At 47.1% G+C, this 17,423-nt stretch overlaps 1 protein-coding gene across 2 annotated transcripts in view; it reads right to left on the reverse strand.

Annotated features, from left to right (window-relative positions):
• AGFG2 (ArfGAP with FG repeats 2) overlaps window positions 1–17,423 on the reverse strand; it is a 30,980-nt gene that overhangs the window by 8,350 nt on the left and 5,207 nt on the right. The window contains exons 2-7 of one of the 2 annotated variants that reach the window (XM_017886125.1): window positions 11,507–11,600; window positions 10,443–10,558; window positions 7,483–7,636; window positions 6,724–6,889; window positions 4,941–5,066; window positions 4,042–4,074 (exon numbers count right to left, since the gene is read on the reverse strand). In XM_017886125.1, coding sequence (XP_017741614.1) covers window positions 4,042–4,074; window positions 4,941–5,066; window positions 6,724–6,889; window positions 7,483–7,636; window positions 10,443–10,558; window positions 11,507–11,600 — 689 coding nt within the window. The remainder of the gene's footprint in view (window positions 1–4,041; window positions 4,075–4,940; window positions 5,067–6,723; window positions 6,890–7,482; window positions 7,637–10,442; window positions 10,559–11,506; window positions 11,601–17,423) is intronic. The other variant, XM_017886126.1, reaches the window with a different exon arrangement.

Raw genomic sequence — 17,423 nt, forward strand, 5'->3', positions numbered from 1 at the left:
AAAAAAAAAAAAAAAAAAAAAAAGAGGGAGATCTTCCACATGTCAGGCACTATGCATAAATAACAGTGACCCCGGGCCTTAAGTTGGAGAAGTTGAGAATCTAGCAGGGAAGACCAAGTGCCCAGTGCCTACTTGCTGCCAGGTCCTGAAGCCCCGCTCCCTCTCACTGAGTGTCGGCACTTGTAAGACAGTGCTCTCCTTTGCCACCTCCTTCCTAAATGTCTGGGCTTTCTAGATGAACGAGTGCTGGCTTCCAGCTTCCTCCTGGGAAAGGCTACAATGCCACTGTGCTTACTTGGTCATCAATCCTTTCTAATCCACAGGATGTAAGGCAGGCTAGAAAGCCAGCTGGCTGGGGTCGGGCCCAGTGGCTCACACCTATAATCCCCACACTTTGGGAGGCTGAGGCAAGCAGATCGCTTGAGGTCAGGAGTTCGAGACAAGCCTGGCCAACATGGCAAAACCCTGTCTTTACTAAAAGCACAAAAATAAGCTGGGCATGGGGGTGCATACCTATAATCCCAGCTACATGGGAGGCTGAGGCACCAGAATCACTTGAACCTGGAAGAGGAAGATTGCAGTGAGCCAAGATCAAGCCACTGCACTCCAGCCTAGGCAATAGGGCGAAACTGTTTAAAAAAAAAAAAAGCCAGCAGCATGGTGTTGGATCCTCTACTGACTCTCCCAGTTGAGGCCTTTCCCTGTCTGCCTGGCTCCAAGTACAGTGTGTGGAATTTCCACGCGAGCACAGCTCCCTCTCCTCGGATGGTTGACTCTTTGTACTACTGTGGTCCTTCATGTTCCAGGAGCTCACCCCCGTGAGGACCAAGCTGGGAGAGAGGCTGCAGGCCATGCTGTGCCTCCCTGTGGACACTAGGGGGCAGAACCATCCCTAGCCCAGGCGGGGTTGGCCCTTTGCACAGAGTGCATTCTCATAAAGGAGGTGGTGGCCCAAGAAACACCTGCGCTCCTGTTTGCTTTTCATTTCATGTTTTTTTTTTTTTTTTTTTTGAGGCAGGGTTTCATTCCAGTTGCCCAGGCTGGAGTGCAATAGCACAATCTCAGCTCACTGCAGCCTCGACCTTCAGGGCTCAGCTGATTCTGCCACCTTAGCCTCCTGAGTAGCTGGGACTATAAGTGCATACCACCATTCCCAGCTAATTATTTGTAGTTTTGGTAGAGATGAAGTTTTGCCATGTTTCCCAGGCTGGTCTCGAACTCATGAGCTCAGGTGATCCGCCCCCCTCAGCCTCCCAAAGTGATGGGATTACAGGCATAAGCCACCACACCCGGCCTTCATGCGCTTCTTACGCCACACAGCTAGATTTCTACCGTGCCTTATTGCAGTTTCAGAGAAACAGTTTTGAAAACCTCCCCTCTCTCCATACTCCCCCTCAGAAATATAAAAATAAAAGCAGGCTTGTCAGAAAAGACACCCACCTCTCAAAATCTCCTCTCTCAGTTCACACCCAATAGCTAAATCACACTCACAGGAACACCTGCATGATCATGGTGTAGTGGGAAGTGGTTCTGCCAATTATCAGCATTAGATCTGGGCCAAGTTGAGCCAGTTTCCTGCAAAGGGAGGCTCTTTCCTTCCTCATGGACATAGTGCACGAAGGTGCCCAACAATGGCAGAATCTTCGGAAATGTTTCTTGGCTCTGGGTTTGGCTGTAGGTTGACTGTTTTTGTTTTGTTTTGTTCGAGACGGAGTCTTGCTCTGTCACCCAGGCTGCAGTGCAGAGGCACAATCTCAGCTCACTGCTACCTCAGCCTCCCCGGTTCAAGCAATCTTCTTGCCTCAGCCTCCCCAGTAGCTGGAACTATGGGCACGCACCACCACGCTCGACCAATTTTTGTATTTTGGTAGAGGGGGTTTTCACCATGTAGGCCAGGCTGGTTTCAAACTTCTAACCTCAAATGATGCACCCCCTCAGCCTCCCAAAGTGCTGGGATTACAGGTATAAGCCGCCACGCCCAGTGATTGACTGCTTTTTGAGACAGCCAGATAGTGGACAAAAGGTTTAATGCTTGGGATGTCTGTGGGGCTGAGCCCTTCCTTCTCCCTGAGTCTGCCCCAAAAACTCTCTTTAGAGCAATCAACTGTACTGGGAAGGCATTTCAGAAGGGACACATCTATAACTTATAGGCTGTTTCCTCGAGTGCTCCCATTCCTGGGAGCACACCTTTCTTACTAAATTGAATATTCCTGCACCAATGTACAATTCCTGCCAACAGCGCACAAGAAGGTCCTTTCCCCCACATGATACTGGCCATTATCAATCTAAAAATTTTGCCAATATGATGTGCAAAACTATCTTATCCTAGTTTGCATTTCTCTGATTAGTTAGGTTGAGGATATTTTCTTTTTTTTTTTTTTTTATTTTGGTTGGGGATTTTTTTTTTTTTTTTTTTTTTTTTTTTTTGAGACGAAGTCTCGCTTTTGTCGCCCAGGCTGGAGCGCAATAGCGCGATCTCTGCTCACTGCAACCTCCGCCTCCCAGGTTCAAGCGATTCTCCTGCCTCAGCCTCCCAAGTAGCTGCGATTACAGGTGCCTGCCACCACGCCCGGCTAATTTTTGTATTTTTAGCAGAGATGGGGTTTCACCACGTTGGCAAGGCTGGTTTCAAACTCCTGACCTCAGAGTGATCCACCTGCCTCAGCTTCCCAAACTGCTGGGATTATAGGCATGAGCCACTGCGCCTGGCCTATTTTCATATTTTTTTTCTGGGTGTTACCTGCTTGTATCTCTTGTCCATTGTTCTATTTTCATATTCGCAGGAATTTTAAAAATACTTTATAGATACTAACTTCCATCTGTTTTCTATGTTGTATCTTCTCTCCATCTGTTTCATGCCTTTAAGCTTTGTTTATGTCATCTTTTATCATACAGAATGTGACCTATGGCCAGGCATGGTGGCCCATGCCTGTAATCACAGAATTTTGGGATGCCAAGGCAGGCGGATCACTTGAGGTCAGGAGATTGAGACTGGCCCGGTCAACATGGTGAAACCCCATCTCTACTTAAAATACAAAAATTAGCCAGGCACAGTGGCATGTGCCTGTAATCCTGCTACTCAGGAGGCTGAGGCAGGAGAATCGCTTGAATGAGATTGCGCCATTGCACTCTAGCCTGGGCGACAGAGTAAGACTCTGTCTCAAAAAACACACAAACAAAAAAACAAAAAACAACAAAAACTAGAATGTGACCTATGTGATTTCTCTTTGTTAGAATTTATGGAGATTCTGTTTCCTAGTTTCTTTCTTACTTGTCTGTTAGTCATGTGGGAAAGCATTGTACAAATTATAGTCTACCAAAATACAAATTATAGTCTCCTACTCCTTTGGCTTATTAAATTCTGATTGTGTCTAATAGTTTTTGCTTCGTGAATCTCACGGGTATGAGGTCAGTTATTTTAAGTACATGGTTTTGAGAACCTCTTTGTGAACTTTTTTTTCTTTTTTTTTTTTTTGAGACAGAGTCTTACTCTGCCACTCGGGCTGGAGTGCAATGGCACGATCTCGGCTCACCGCAGCCTCTGCCTCCCAGGTTCAAGTGATTCTCCTGCCTCAGTCCCCCGAGTAGCTGGGATTACAGGCGCCTGCCACCACGCCCAGATAATTTTTGTATTTTGAGTAGAGATGGTGTTTCACCATGTTGGCCAGGCTGATCTCAAACTCCTGACCTCAGGTGATCTGCCCACCTGGACCTCCCAAAGTGCTGGGATCACAGGTGTGAACCACCATACCCAGCCAACTTTTATCAATATGTTTCTTCTTGTTGCCCTCCAAAACGATAAAATAGAAACAAAAGCAGCTAATCAGTTCACAGTGGCACAGTGAGAAGGCTGTGGGCAGAGCATGAGTCAAGAAGTCTGGGCTCTGGTCTCAGCTTGGTCACTCTGTGGCCTGCATGACTAGGGAAATTGCTTAACTGCCTTATCTGTCAAATGACCAAATTTTAAGGGTTCCTTCCAGCCTTCAAAACTCTATGATCAGAGGCGCTTGGGTAGGCTCTGGGGTGGGGAGAGTAACTTACCAAAGCTGTAACTTTCCGTTAGCATCCGACTGGCTGGCAGTGAGGGTGGAGAAGAGAAGGATGGGTAGAGGAAGGGAAAGAGAAAGAGTGTACGTCACTGGCTTTTCCCCAGACATCTGGGCCTGACAGCGAGCACTGCAGCTGCCCTCCCATTGTCCAGGATGTCCAAAGGCAGAAGGCACCCAAAGGCTATGAAGAGTCGACATCTAGAGCTTAGGAAGGAGCAGAATGCTTTAAGAAGGCCTGAAGAGTCTCTTGCAATGGCTAAATAGCATAGTTTTTTGGTTTTGTATGTTTATTTGTTTTGAGACAGGGTCTCACTCTGTCACCCAGGCTGGAGTGCAACGGCACAGTAATCACTCACTGCAGCCTCACACTCCTGGGCTCACACTCCTGGGCTCAAGCGATCTTCCCACCTCGGCCTCCCAGAGTGTTAGGATTACAGGCGTAAGCCATTGTGGCTGGCAGCAACGTAGAGTTTACAGGCCTTTGGTCTTAGCGGGATGGATGAGGACTTCTGGAGACTACCTTGACCCTTGACCCTTTGGGACAGTGTACTGTGCAGACAAGAGCACCTTAGAGAAAAAGGTCACATCCGTTTTCAATTTTTCTAGGACTCAGGTCTTCCATACTTTCTAGTGAAAAGTTTCCTAGTGTATAACCCACACAGCTCCTGTTGCAATCTTAGTCATTTTCCTTTCATGAAAAAGCAGAACAGTAGAGCCCCCTCTCCCTGATAAGAATGTGTCAGACACGCTCATCCTCTCCTGGAGCTGCTTCTCTTTGTGCTTTGCTGCTTTGCTCTTTAGGATAGTGAGGATATGAATGAAGGCTGATTTATGGACATGAACAAACGGACACGGTTGGAAGAGAAAGGAAGCCAGTGGGGCAGAGTTTACCCGCAGGAGTTGGCTGGGCCTGGAACGGGGCTTGACCAGCTGGAGGGAGGCTTCCGAACACAGAAGGGCTGGGGCCACTGCTGAAGGCATCAAAGTTGGCAAAGCCCCCGTGGGAAGGTGTCTGACCTGTGGGTGGAAGAAACATAAAGGTTATACAGAAAATTGTCAGGTGTGGTAGCTCACGCCTGTAATCCCAGCACTTTGGGAGGCCGAGGTGGGCAGATCAATTGAGGTCAGATGTTCAAGACCAGCCTGGCCAACATGGTAAAACCCTCTCTCTACTAAAAATATAAACATTAGCTGGCTGTGGTGGTACATGCCTGTAATCCCAGCTACCTGAGAGGCTAAGGCATGAGAATTGCTTAAACCTGGGAGGTGGAGGTTACAGTGAGCCGAGATTGTGCCACTCTACTCTGGCCTGGGTGACAGAATGAGACTCTGACTCAAAACAAAACAAAACAAAACAAAACAAAACAGAAAAAGAAAAGAAAATGTATATGCCCATCTATGTAATATATCTACTAATTCTAAAGGCCAAAGGCCACTCTTATGGGACATCTGCCTTTCCACAGGGTCCTCTTCAGAGGGAAATGGGTGGGGCCTGGGGCCAAGAGCCAGACCCACACAGGGGGACAGGGGCACCCAGGGCCTCCAGGTTCACTCCCTGCCCTCTTCTATCCTTACTCCATGAGGCATTAACATTTTTGTCAGGGCCTAGTATGGGGCATGAAAATTTTTTTTCATGGAGGAAGGAGCTTGCATTTTTTATTTTTTTGAGACGGAGTCTCATTCTGTCACCCAGGCTGAAGTGCAGTGGCAAGATTGCGGCTCACTGCAACCTCACCTCCCAGGTTCAAGCAATTCTCCTGCCTCAGCCTCCCGAGTAGCTGGGACTACAGGCACGTGCCACCACACTTGGCTAATTTTTTCTTTTTTCTTTTTAGTAGAGACGGGGTTTCACCATGTTGGCCTGGCTGGTCTTGAACTCCTGACCTCAGGTGATCTGCCTGCCTCAGCCTCTCAAATGCTAGGATTACAGGTGTGAGCCACTGTGTCCAGCTTGAAATTTTTATTTTATTTTTTTTATTTTTTTATTTTTTTGAGGCGGAGTCTTGCTCTGTCGCCCAGGCTGGAGTGCAGTGGCTGGATCTCAGCTCACTGCAAGCTCCGCCTCCCAGGTTCCCACCACTCTCCTGCCTCAGCCTCCCAAGTAGCTGGGACTACAGGCGCCCGCCACCTCGCCCGGCTAGTTTTGTTTTTTTGTATTTTTAGTAGAGACGGGGTTTCACTGTGTTCGCCAGGATGGTCTCGATCTCCTGACCTTGTGATCCGCCCGTCTCGGCCTCCCAAAGTGCTGGGATTACAGGCTTGAGCCACCGCACCCGGCCTAGCTTGAAAATTTTTAAAAAAGGAAAACAGATTCTACGCTGCTCAACCCTCCACTTGCTATTGCTGATTTGGGGGAAGAATAATCTTTGGTGAAATGGAACACATGATAATCCTCGTCCTCCCATTTTAACAGAGAGAGAAAACAGTAAAAGGCTATTTCCAGTGTTCTAAAAGGAAGTGCTAGGAGCCCTCAACTGTAATGTTTTAGGATCAAACTCCCACACATAATCCTGGCTGTACTTATTTGACCCCGATCCTCCCAGCCTTGCTGCTTCAGAGTGACCTTCACGTTTGTTTGCATGAGATCTAGAGTCAGGGTCACCTCCAGGGACTGTATCTCTCATGTTGTAAGTATATATGCTGTAGGGAGGGTCCCATACCAAAACTCACTTACCCCCAAAGGCAGGGAATGCAGCAAAAGCTGGTGCCGTCTGGGGTGCAGCAAAGGGGTCTCCACCAATGTCAGCCAGCAGGTCAGTACTGGCTTTTTTGACAGAGGAGTGGGGAGGTGGCTGAGTGCTCCGGGCCTGGGATGTCCGAGCGTGAGACTGACTGACGGGCTTGGAGGAGAAGGAATTGCATACAGCCCTTAGAATCCCAGACATACCTCAGGCCCTCCTCTGGCTCCCCAGGTTGCCCTCAGATAGGCAGGTGGAGAGAGAAGACAGTGAGTAACTGCCCTCAACCTAAAAGTTTCCAGGGCAGGAGCTGCCTTAGCCCCTCTTACAGCTCATATCATCCTCGTCTTCTCAGTACACCTGTTCCAAGAACCACACATTTTACAGCACATGAGCCAAGGTAACCCTGAGATATACAGGAATGTTGCCCAACACTGCCCCCACGGCTGTTACTCCTCAACTTTCCCAGGTATTGGACACCATATCCCAGCCTCTTCTGTGTTTCTTTGATGGAATGCTCAGGTTTGGAGCTGATATTCTGACTTCCCTAAATACCACTTCCTGTTGGGTTCTGACTTCCAAAACATATGAGGTCCAGAAGTGACAAATACAAGATACAGGTTAACAGCAGGACCGAGAACCAACTCACAGCTCCTGCACTGTTGTCTGCTAAGTCCGGGGAATCTGATTGAGGAAACTGACACTCCTGTCTCCCAAATCTCAACAGAAACATGAGGAGCAGATCTGAGAGTTACCTGGCTCGAGGTGGAGGCAGCAACTGAGAGAGACGGTGCAGGATCACCCAGAAGTGTCCGAAGGGGCTTCCCTTCTGGGATGGAGCCCTGCACAGGGGTGGAGGCACTGCCTTTGGTATAAGCGGGCCCCTTGACTTGGTCTGGGGGGACATACCTTTGAGAAAGAAGAGTTAGGCTGTAAAGAGAGGGATAAAACTTTGGACAATGCTCAGCTTAGGTGTCTGGGAAGACATAGGTTACAGGAGTCAAAATCTATGCTCATGTTTCTCTACTAATTCCCTTTTTTGAAGGGAACCAAGCAACTTAGCAAAGTTCTGCCTATCTTGAGCATCCCCTTGAATATCTTTTGGTTTTTTTGAGACAGGGTCTCGCTCTGTCACCCAGGCTGGAGTGCAGTGGGGCAATGTTGGCTCATCGCAGCCTTAACCACCCAGGCTCAAGTGATCCTCCTGCCTCAGCCTCCCAAGTAGCTGGGACCACAAGTACACACTACCATGCCTGGCTAATTTTTTAATTATTTGTAGAGATGAGGTCTCGCTATGTTGCCCAGGCTGGTCTCAACTTCTTGGCCTCAAGTGATCCTCCTGCCTTAGTCTCCAAAGTTCTGGAATTACAGGCGTGAGCGACCGCACCTGGCAAAGGTCCCCCTCTTTTATTTCCTGGGTGTTTCTTCAGACTCCTTCTTCTCAGTTCCACAGAAAAGCTACCTGCCACCTCATCCTCTAGGTGCTGACAATCTACACTTCTATCCTGCCAGCTCCTGCTACTGCCGAGACAATTCCCTTCCACTACAGTGTCAGTGGCCCCTGCTCGGTAAGTGTCATCTTAATCCTGAGGACATCCCTAGGAGGGACTCCACAGTGTGGTCTTATCCACATCAATCTCTTTGTTCTCTGCATTCTCTTCTCTACCTCACAGTTACCTCCCAACATGTACACACCCCGGAGATCCCACAAGAAGTGATACCAGGGGAGAGGAAAGGTACGGTAGAATGTAGATGTTGTTTCCTTCATCAGAAAGACAAAATATAGTTGTCTCATGGTATTCCCAGGGAACTGGTTCCACGATCCCCCGACAATTCCATAATCAGAGGACAGGGTGCTCAAGTCTCTTATATAAAATGGTGAAGTATTTGCATATCAAATATGTACATCCTAATATACTTTAAATCATCTATAGGTTACTTATAATACCTAATACAATGTAAATGACATGCAAATAGTTGCTATATTGTATTGCTTTTTATTTGTATTATTATTATTATTATTTTTTTTTTTTTGAGACGGAGTCTCGCTTTGCCACCCAGGCTGGAGTGCTGTGGCCAGATCTCAGCTGACTGCAAGCTCCGCCTCCCGGGTTTACGCCATTCTTCTGCCTCAGCCTCCCGAGTAGCTGGGACTACAGGCGCCCGCCACCTCGCCCGGCTCATTTTTTGTATTTTTTTTAGTAGAGACAGGGTTTCACCGTGTTAGCCAGGATGGTCTCGATCTCCTGACCTCGTGATCTGCCCGTCTCGGCCTCCCAAAGTGCTGGGATTACAGGCTTGAGCCACCACGCCCAGCCTATTTTTTTTTTTTTGAGACAGAGTCTCACTCTGTCGCCCAGGCTGGAGTACAGTGGAACGATCTTGGCTTACTGCAACCTCAGCCTCCCGGGTTCAAGCAGTTCTCTGCCTCAGCCTCCTGAGTAGCTGGGATTACAGGTGGCCACCACCACGCCTGGCTAATTTTTTATATTTTTAGTAGAGACGGGGTTTCACCATGTTGGCCAGGCTAGTCTTGAACTCCTGACCCTGTGATATACCCACCTCGGCCTCCCGAAGTGCTGGGATTACAGGCATGAGCCACCATGCCTGGCCTTATTTGTATTATTTTTTATTGTTGTATTGTTATTTTTTGTGTTCCCCTCCCCTCCTCCTTTTTTTTTGAGACAGAGTCTCTTTCTTTGCCCAGGGTGGAGTACAGTGGCACGATCTCAGTTCACTGCAACCTCCGCCTCCTGGGTTCAAGCGATTTTCCTGCCTCAGCCTCAAGAGTAGCTGGGATTACAGGTGTCCACCACCACACTCAGCTAATTTTTTTTTTTAATTTTTAGTAGGGACAGAGTTTCACCATGTTGGCCAGGCTGGTCTCAAACTCCTGACCTCAAGTGGTCTGCTCACCTCAGCCTCCCAAAGTGCTGGGATTACAGGAGTGAGCCACCGTGCATGGCCTGTTTTCCCAAATATTTTTGATGTGACGTTGATTGGATCCATGGATGCAGAACCTACAGACACAGAGGGCTGACTGTACATATAAATCATGAAACAAGGCTGGGCGTGGTGGCTCACGCCTGTAATCCCAGCACTTTGGGAGGCCAAGGCGGGCAGATCACTTGAGCCCAGGAGTTTGAGACTAGCCTGGGCAACATGGTGAAACCCCATCTCTAAAAAAAATATAAAAATTAGCCAGGCATGGTGGCACACACCTGTAGTCCCAGTTACTGGGGAGGATGAGGTAGGAGGATCACCTGAGCTCCAAGAAGCTGAGGCTGCAGAAAGCTGTGACTGTGGCACTGCACTGTAACCTGGGCAACAGAGTGAGACCTGGTCTCAAAAAAAAAAAAAAAAATCATGAAATGATGGGTTAAAGGAATAAAACTATAGGATGTGTGCTTCCTGCCATCTCTCCCCATACACAAGATCAGCTGAGCTATAAAAATGAACACACACAGACCTACCTCCCGACTCTAATCAGTCTATTATCTCCCCAAAAGAAAGGACATAAAATCTGCAGGGTTAGTGACTGAGAACAAGTTGTCCTTTCATGTAGATTTATTTTACCCATAACTGAATGTGAGTGGAACAGACTCAACCCAAGTCTAGCCTTTGTGAGAAGGTCAAATTCAACTCTAGAAACTGGACTGTCAGATGCAGAATGTCTTGAACACGTTTCCATAGCAACCTCTTTCCTACTCCTTACCATCTCTTCTTCTCATATTTTTCCTGGAGAAACTCCTTCACTTTCTGAGGATCCCTGGAATCTGGTACTAAAGATGTCCGAGCATCAAATAGACCCAGCCAAATCTTCCGGCAAACCTAAAAGAATGAAGGTGTCAGAGGAGTGGGAGCAGAAAGCAGGAAAATATAAAAGATACCACTTCCTTTTTTTTTTTTTTTGAGATGGATTCTCACTCTGTCACCAGGCTGGAGTGCAGTGGCACGATCTCGGCTCACTGCAACCTCCACCTCCGGGGTTTAAGCGATTCTCCTGCCTCCTGTATTATAAATAAAAATATAGTGCTAGGATCTGAGTCTATCTACAAACCAGATATGATTCCTGTCCTTGCAGAGTTTATAATCCAATGGGGCGGTCATGTCTTAGATAAATAAAACTAAAGTTATAATCACATTTTGTGACATGTATTGAAAAAGGAAAATAGAGGGCCATAAGAATTATGGAGAATTAAATTTCGATAAGTGTAGGGTCTGGGACAATTTTCAGAGCTCTGGCTTCCAGGACACCTCCAGAGGCCCTTGAGGACACCCTCTAAGTAAACCAATCACCCATAAGCTAGGGGTACTGCTAACGCCAAGGATAGCAACTTCTGATTGGCAGATTTAGCTAGGGAAGGGATTTACAAGTCACTTTCAAGTAAAAGATATGCACTTAAATCCAGGTGGTCAAGGCTTAAGGCAGCAGAGCTGGCTCCAGGAGAGCTTCCTCAGAGAGGCTGGCCCAGTCAACTCTGAATGCTCATGCTCTGGAGCTCTGATCATTCTACCCCTCCATTGCTCAGCTGCCACATCCTACAAAGATATTGCTACTTCCCCTGACTCCTGAAAAAGGAGCTTAGACAAACCACGATTTGTATAACAGAATAAAGATTCTGTAAATATACAAATATACCGAAGGAAAGAAATCATACATATGAAAAAATTCAGAGAAAACCAAAAATGAAACTGTAAGGTTTCCCTACAATCTTGAGACAAAGCCCCACCTGCAGATAGGGCGACCTTCTCACCACTCCATCGGTGGCAGCTTACCTCATTTCCACGGGATTGTAGGAATACTACTTCAGGCTCAGTGAAAGTTGTCATGGAGATTGACTTGACACGATGAGGGGGATTCAGCCCTCTCCTGCGGGAGAGAAACAGGAAGAAAGAGAAGTATAATGCAGTTAGCACGGCAGGCTGTTCATGGGAGGGGGAGGAGGGAGAAAGGGTGAAAACAATAGCGTATAAACTAAGCTCAGATAGAACCCCCCCATCTTTTTTTGTGTTGTTTTGAGATGGAGTCTCACTCTGTCGCCCAGGCTGGGGTGCGGTGGCCAGATCTCAGCTCACTGCAAGCTCCGCCTCCTGGGTTTACGCCATTCTCCTGCCTCAGCGTCCCGAGTAGCTGAGACTACAGGCGCCTGCCACCTCACCCGGCTAGTTTTTTTGTATTTTTTAGTAGAGACAGGGTTTCACCGTGTTAGCCAGGATGGTCTCGATCTCCTGACCTCGTGATCCACCCGTCTCGGACTCCCAAAGTGCTGGGATTACAGGCTTGAGCCACCGCGCCCGGCCAGAACCCCCCCATCTGAAGCTACTTCCTAATTCCAGGAAGGAAGGGAAATATTTGGAATATTTGGAATATTTTGGAGACATCAGAAGTCTCCAGAGAGGCCAGGTACAGCCTCTTTAATCCCAGCACTTTAGAAGGCTGAGGCAGGCAGCTCACTTGAGGCCAGGAGTTCAACACCAGTCTGGCCAACATGGTGAAACCCCATCTCTACTAAAAATACAAAAATTAGCCGGGCGTGGTAGTAGCTGTAATCCCAGCTACTCAGGAGGCTGAGGCACGAGAATATCTTGAACCTGCGAGGCAGAGGCTGCAGTGAGCTGAAATCACGCCACTGCACTCCAGCCTGGGCAACAGAGCAAGACTCTGTCCCCCCGCCCCGCTCCCACCACCAAAAAAAAAAAAAAAAAAAAAAGTCTCCAAAGAGACAGGGAAGAGAGAGTCAGGAACACCCTGTGATCCCAGTCGTTCCGGAGAGGAAAGGCAGAGCCCGCCCGTCCAGAAGCCTCCTCTAGCCTGGCTCAGATCCCAGTAGTTTCAGTGTTCAGCTTGTAGGTCGAGGGGGTACTTCTGGGAACTCAGATGCGTGACCACTTCCCATTTCCTACTTTATCATTGCTTTAGACCTGCAGCCCATCCCCAAGGTACCAGGGCCCAGAAAAACACAAATCCCTCAAGCATGAGGGAAGGCAAAATGAAGGCCCAGGACTATTCTTGATAACACTAACAAAGACAGGATTTGGTGACAAAAATGTCTCTAGCCCAGCTGGCCCTCCTTGAGTCTACACAGAAGGGTGGAGTGATGGTGGGATGGAGAGGGTCCCTCTCTTTCAGGAAGCCATCTCTAGGAAAAGAAATATTTGACTTTCTTATTTCTATAACTCTCAGTAAAGCAAGAAGTCAAGTTCAACCATGAGCTATGAGGCTGGCATGGGTGAGGAATATGTATCCTGTGGCAATGCTTTTGTGCCTCCTCTGTATGTTCTGTTAACTCCCTGGGAATCCAGTTCTGCCTCCAGGAACCCTGTGGAGATTACAAGAGAAGAGAAAGCTTCCTTGTCCCCACTTAACTGGTCTCAGGAGTGTTCTAATAGAGGAAACTTGGGGCCAAGCCAGGCAGGCCTTCATAGGTTCCCCTGTCCTTGCACCTTAAGTTGTATTCTGGTCTAGGTCTACTACCCTCATTGGATTAAAACAAAACTGCCCAAATCAAAACAAGCTAGACCCTGGGACCAGGAGGGAAGCAGTCTCAGCAGATGAGGCCTCTTCAGACTTCTACTCTCATGGGAAAAAAATGGCCAAATCGAGTTGTTCAAATAAAAATCTAGAATAGGGTCCTGGCTGACAACGTCCTCAGGAAGAGCAAAGGGGGAAAAAGAGACAAAAATACTTAACAGATGAAAATCCTGAAAATTCACAAAGAAGGTAGGGAAAACATACATTCACACTAACAGGTGCACACATAGAATCCAAGTGTTCCTGCCAAGTCTGGGAGAACGGCAGTGAGCCTGTAAGCAAAAGCGGGGCGGGGCCGGGGTGGGGGGCAGGGAGTGGGCGGACTCAGTACAGAGTGAACAGTAAAGGGCGGCCACCCTGCGGATGATAAATTACTCATTATGGGATTTTAACAAAGGACAGGACACTGGAGGCTCCAGTTGACGCTGTTTGCAGCAATTCTGCTGCTAGACCTTTAGGTATAAAGGGTATCAAAAATGCTCTTATAAAAAAGACAAGCAATATCAAAGAGGACTGATGCCCCCAAGGAAAGATAAGCTCAGGGAAAAACAAAAGCAAGGCTTTGTTACTACATATCAAACAATAGCTCTTAAGCTCGATCTGCCCTAAAGACTGTCTTCTGATCACATTTCAGAGATAGTCGAGCACATTTCAGAGATAGTCGGTTCTCTCTCCTAAGGCCTCTCTTGCTAATGGCTTGGTTTGGTTTTGCTTTTAATTCTAGCCAGCCTGCTTTTATACCCTTTCTCACCTTAACCAATAGGCCCTTCCCCTTCAGAATGTCAGGGCTTTCTGAAGTCTAGCCAGACCTCACTGTCCCTGTGATCTCAAAGGTCTTCTCCTTCACCTCCTACAAACAAAATTTACTTTGCCAAAACACAAGGCATTATAGGAGGCACTGTGGGGGATACAAAAATTATAGGACCGAATTATCTTATCACCAGGAGCTCACAAGAAGAACCCAGGAAGCCTGGACAATGGTACTTCTCACTGCAGTAGGGTTCTATTCAGTCAGGCACTGATATATCAGGGAGAACGTGACTCCAGGATGCAGCAGTTGCGGAAGGAAGAGAAACGGTCATGGGGAAGGTAAAACGTATTATATTTACACTAGAAAAACAGATTCTAAGCCTATCACAAAAAGGTCATTGACATTTCCTGAATGGATAACCAGGAACTGTCAGCGAACTGTAAACAGGGAGGTGTGCTTCCTTGTTAGGGGGAGGAGGCGGGACTCAACCCAGGCATCAATCAAGATGGGATGCTTAGAACAGAACTTACGGTTGAGCCTGGACTAAAAGAGTTTATTCTTGGTGGGGGCGGGGGGCGGGGGGGGGGACGGGACGGATGTGATAGGATGATGGGAAGGCAGAGAAAATAAGAAATGATTTAGGTGCTTTGGGCCAAATGAATCTGATGGAACAGGATGTTTCCATAGCACAGTACAAAAAGCATTGCTCTGACCTTGATGTCTGTAGACTGGATTTTGTACAACCAGAGCCACAGTCTGGGGGCAGGGAGAATTCTCTACAAGGCAACACTGCAGCCTAGGAAGGGGGCCTAGTTACATGGCCTATGAGTCAGAGTTTTTCTTTCTGAATCAGAGAGAGGCCACTGCTGGCCAAAAGAAGCAATTTAGAAACAAGAGCCCCCTTCCTCCTGGTAGCTAAAATCATGTGGCCTAGGTATGCTGCATTTCACTGGGTATATACCAGGGTCATGCAGTGGACCAGATGTGAGTCACTGGCCTGGAATTAAACAGGCCCAGCTCTCCTACTTGCACCCAGTTCCCCAACATAACTCTCAGGTTCCTCCCAAAAGAAGAAATCACAGTAAATTCATTCTGGTATTTCTAACCAGGAAGTGCTGGGGAGGAACAAAGATCAATTTATTTTCTCAGAATACAGTAAGTTTTTCCAATTGAAAGTACATTATTACTAGGACTCAAGACTCCAGTCAGTCAGGTTGTCTTTATCCACTTCAGTTTCTTTTTCACAGGGCACCTAAAGGGCATTTGAAGTAGTCTGAATTATTTGGCAGCTGAAGCCATTTGTATGTGTAGTGGCTAACGTCTGCCCGGTCCTCTCTTTCCCTCCCTCCCATCTCCCCTCTGATTCCATTAAGCATAGTACTATTTCCACAAATACCACACCTTTTGTTTTTCTGGGATCATCACCCTCATGCTGGCCCATATTTTTGCTTCTATCTTGCTTCATAAAAGCATCAAACCTGCTCAGCTGCTCAGATAAGAAAGTTCTGCCAGGTCAACAATGGAAAAAAACCAGTTCCACCCAGCACCCAAGTTCTTTTTCATTTGTGCCAAATTTGGACTTGGGAAATCCTTGCCTTTGAACATTTGTGTTCAGATTCATACGCCCCAGATCGTGTTTCTCTGCTCTGGGATTTCACTCCTCTGCTTCTGAACAGGGTACAACTAAACCAGTTTAGCTCTTATCTTGGATGCAAACATCGCTATGAAGAGTCCCTGTTAGGAACTTTCAATAGTCCCTAAGAGGAAGGCTCTCCTATTACCCTGCTCCAGGGTCAATTTCACTAATTTTAGGCAACCTCCTCCTGATCTAAATTCTGCTTCAATCCATTTCCTTTGTTCCTCCTCAGCAGCAATGATAAGCAGCTGTCCTGTTGATTAGAGTCAGATAGACTCCTGATAGCATCCAGCCGCCCTTCCCTTTAGGCTCAACCTCAATCCTTTTTACATTTCTCCCTCCGCCCTCACTGCTCTCACCACCCCTCGTTGAGCTTCTTCTCATCCCTTTAGTAATTTATTACTTCCTTAGGGGCTTTTCAAGTGGTTCATGCGCCCCTTATGAAACAGCACCTAAATCTGTAATTTAGTGAGACTCTATCCACCTCTGCCCAGCAGAGGTCAACATGAAAGATGACAGAGGAGGGGATGGAGGGATGGGACTAAAACAGGGGCAAGGTACATGTGTACCTCTCCAACTCAGACAGATGGAAAAGTACTGAATTATTGAACAACATATTATACCTTTCCTCCCATGGAGATTAAAATGCTTCAACTAAGAACCATCAGTAAACCAGACAGGGAAAGTAAGGGACACGGAGGGCAGGAACTTGTCACAAATAAAGAGCTGTCAAGTGCATTCTTGACACCCAGCCCAGAGCTCTGCCCACCTTAATTCTGACTCCTGTGATCACAGTAAATTTGGGTAAAAGAGATAAGTATCTATTACCAACGCCTGAAGAATGATGGATTGAAGATGGACCCAAACAGCCACATCAAGGAAACGTGTCATACTTTGCTGAAAAAATTGGGTGTCAAAGTTAGTGTCCATCCTTATGTCAATGAGATCTCCGGCCTCAACATCCATTTTCTTTCTGAGGAACAGTTCATCCACAGAAGCATTCAAGCAAACCAGAACAAGAAAGAACATTTTAAGAACTGCTTTGCAAATAGATGCTTTTTAGCAGCAATTTTTACCCCGTCTTAAGATTCAAATGACAGATTCATCCTCCAAGAGTTAGAAATGTAACTAAACAAACAAGCATATGTGTATGTTGGGGAAATTAAACAGATCCACATCTAGGTTAAGGAAATTAGGTACTGGAAGAAAACCAAATGAATAAAACTAGGTCAGGTGTGGGACCTACAATTGTGGCAGTATGTATGTAAATTTAGGAACAGCAGAAACTAGCAGCCTCTCTCTCAAGCCCTCACACCAACGCTGTAGGTTTTTGCTACAGCTGAGAAAATATTTCTCATTAAAGAGAGAGAACAAGAATGAGCTCATACATGCAGGGATGCAGGCAGAGTCATACGCACCCACCAATATTAAAATACGTGTTTTTCTTCAGATCTTAGGAAATTCAACTTTGGCAGGAACCGTCAACTTTGCTACATTGGCCAATCCAGCCAGCTGGGAATTCTAGGAAGTTTGCTCACTGCCCCCAGACGACTCTATTCCCTTATGAAGGAGACATATTTATAACATACTGAACAGAAAATTAGCCTTTAAAATAATGTCATCCTGCTGTCTCCTTTCTCTGGCTATGATGCTAAGTGTGGTATTTCAATTTCTTCCCTCAATATCCTCTTCACTTTGAGGCCGGGCGCGGTGGCTCAAGCCTGTAATCCCAGCACTTTGGGAGGCCGAGACGGGCGGATCACGAGGTCAGGAG

The sequence above is a fragment of the Rhinopithecus bieti genome, unplaced genomic scaffold, assembly GCF_001698545.2.
Source record: "Rhinopithecus bieti isolate Rb0 unplaced genomic scaffold, ASM169854v2 scaffold_14454, whole genome shotgun sequence".
NCBI lineage: Eukaryota > Metazoa > Chordata > Mammalia > Primates > Cercopithecidae > Rhinopithecus > Rhinopithecus bieti.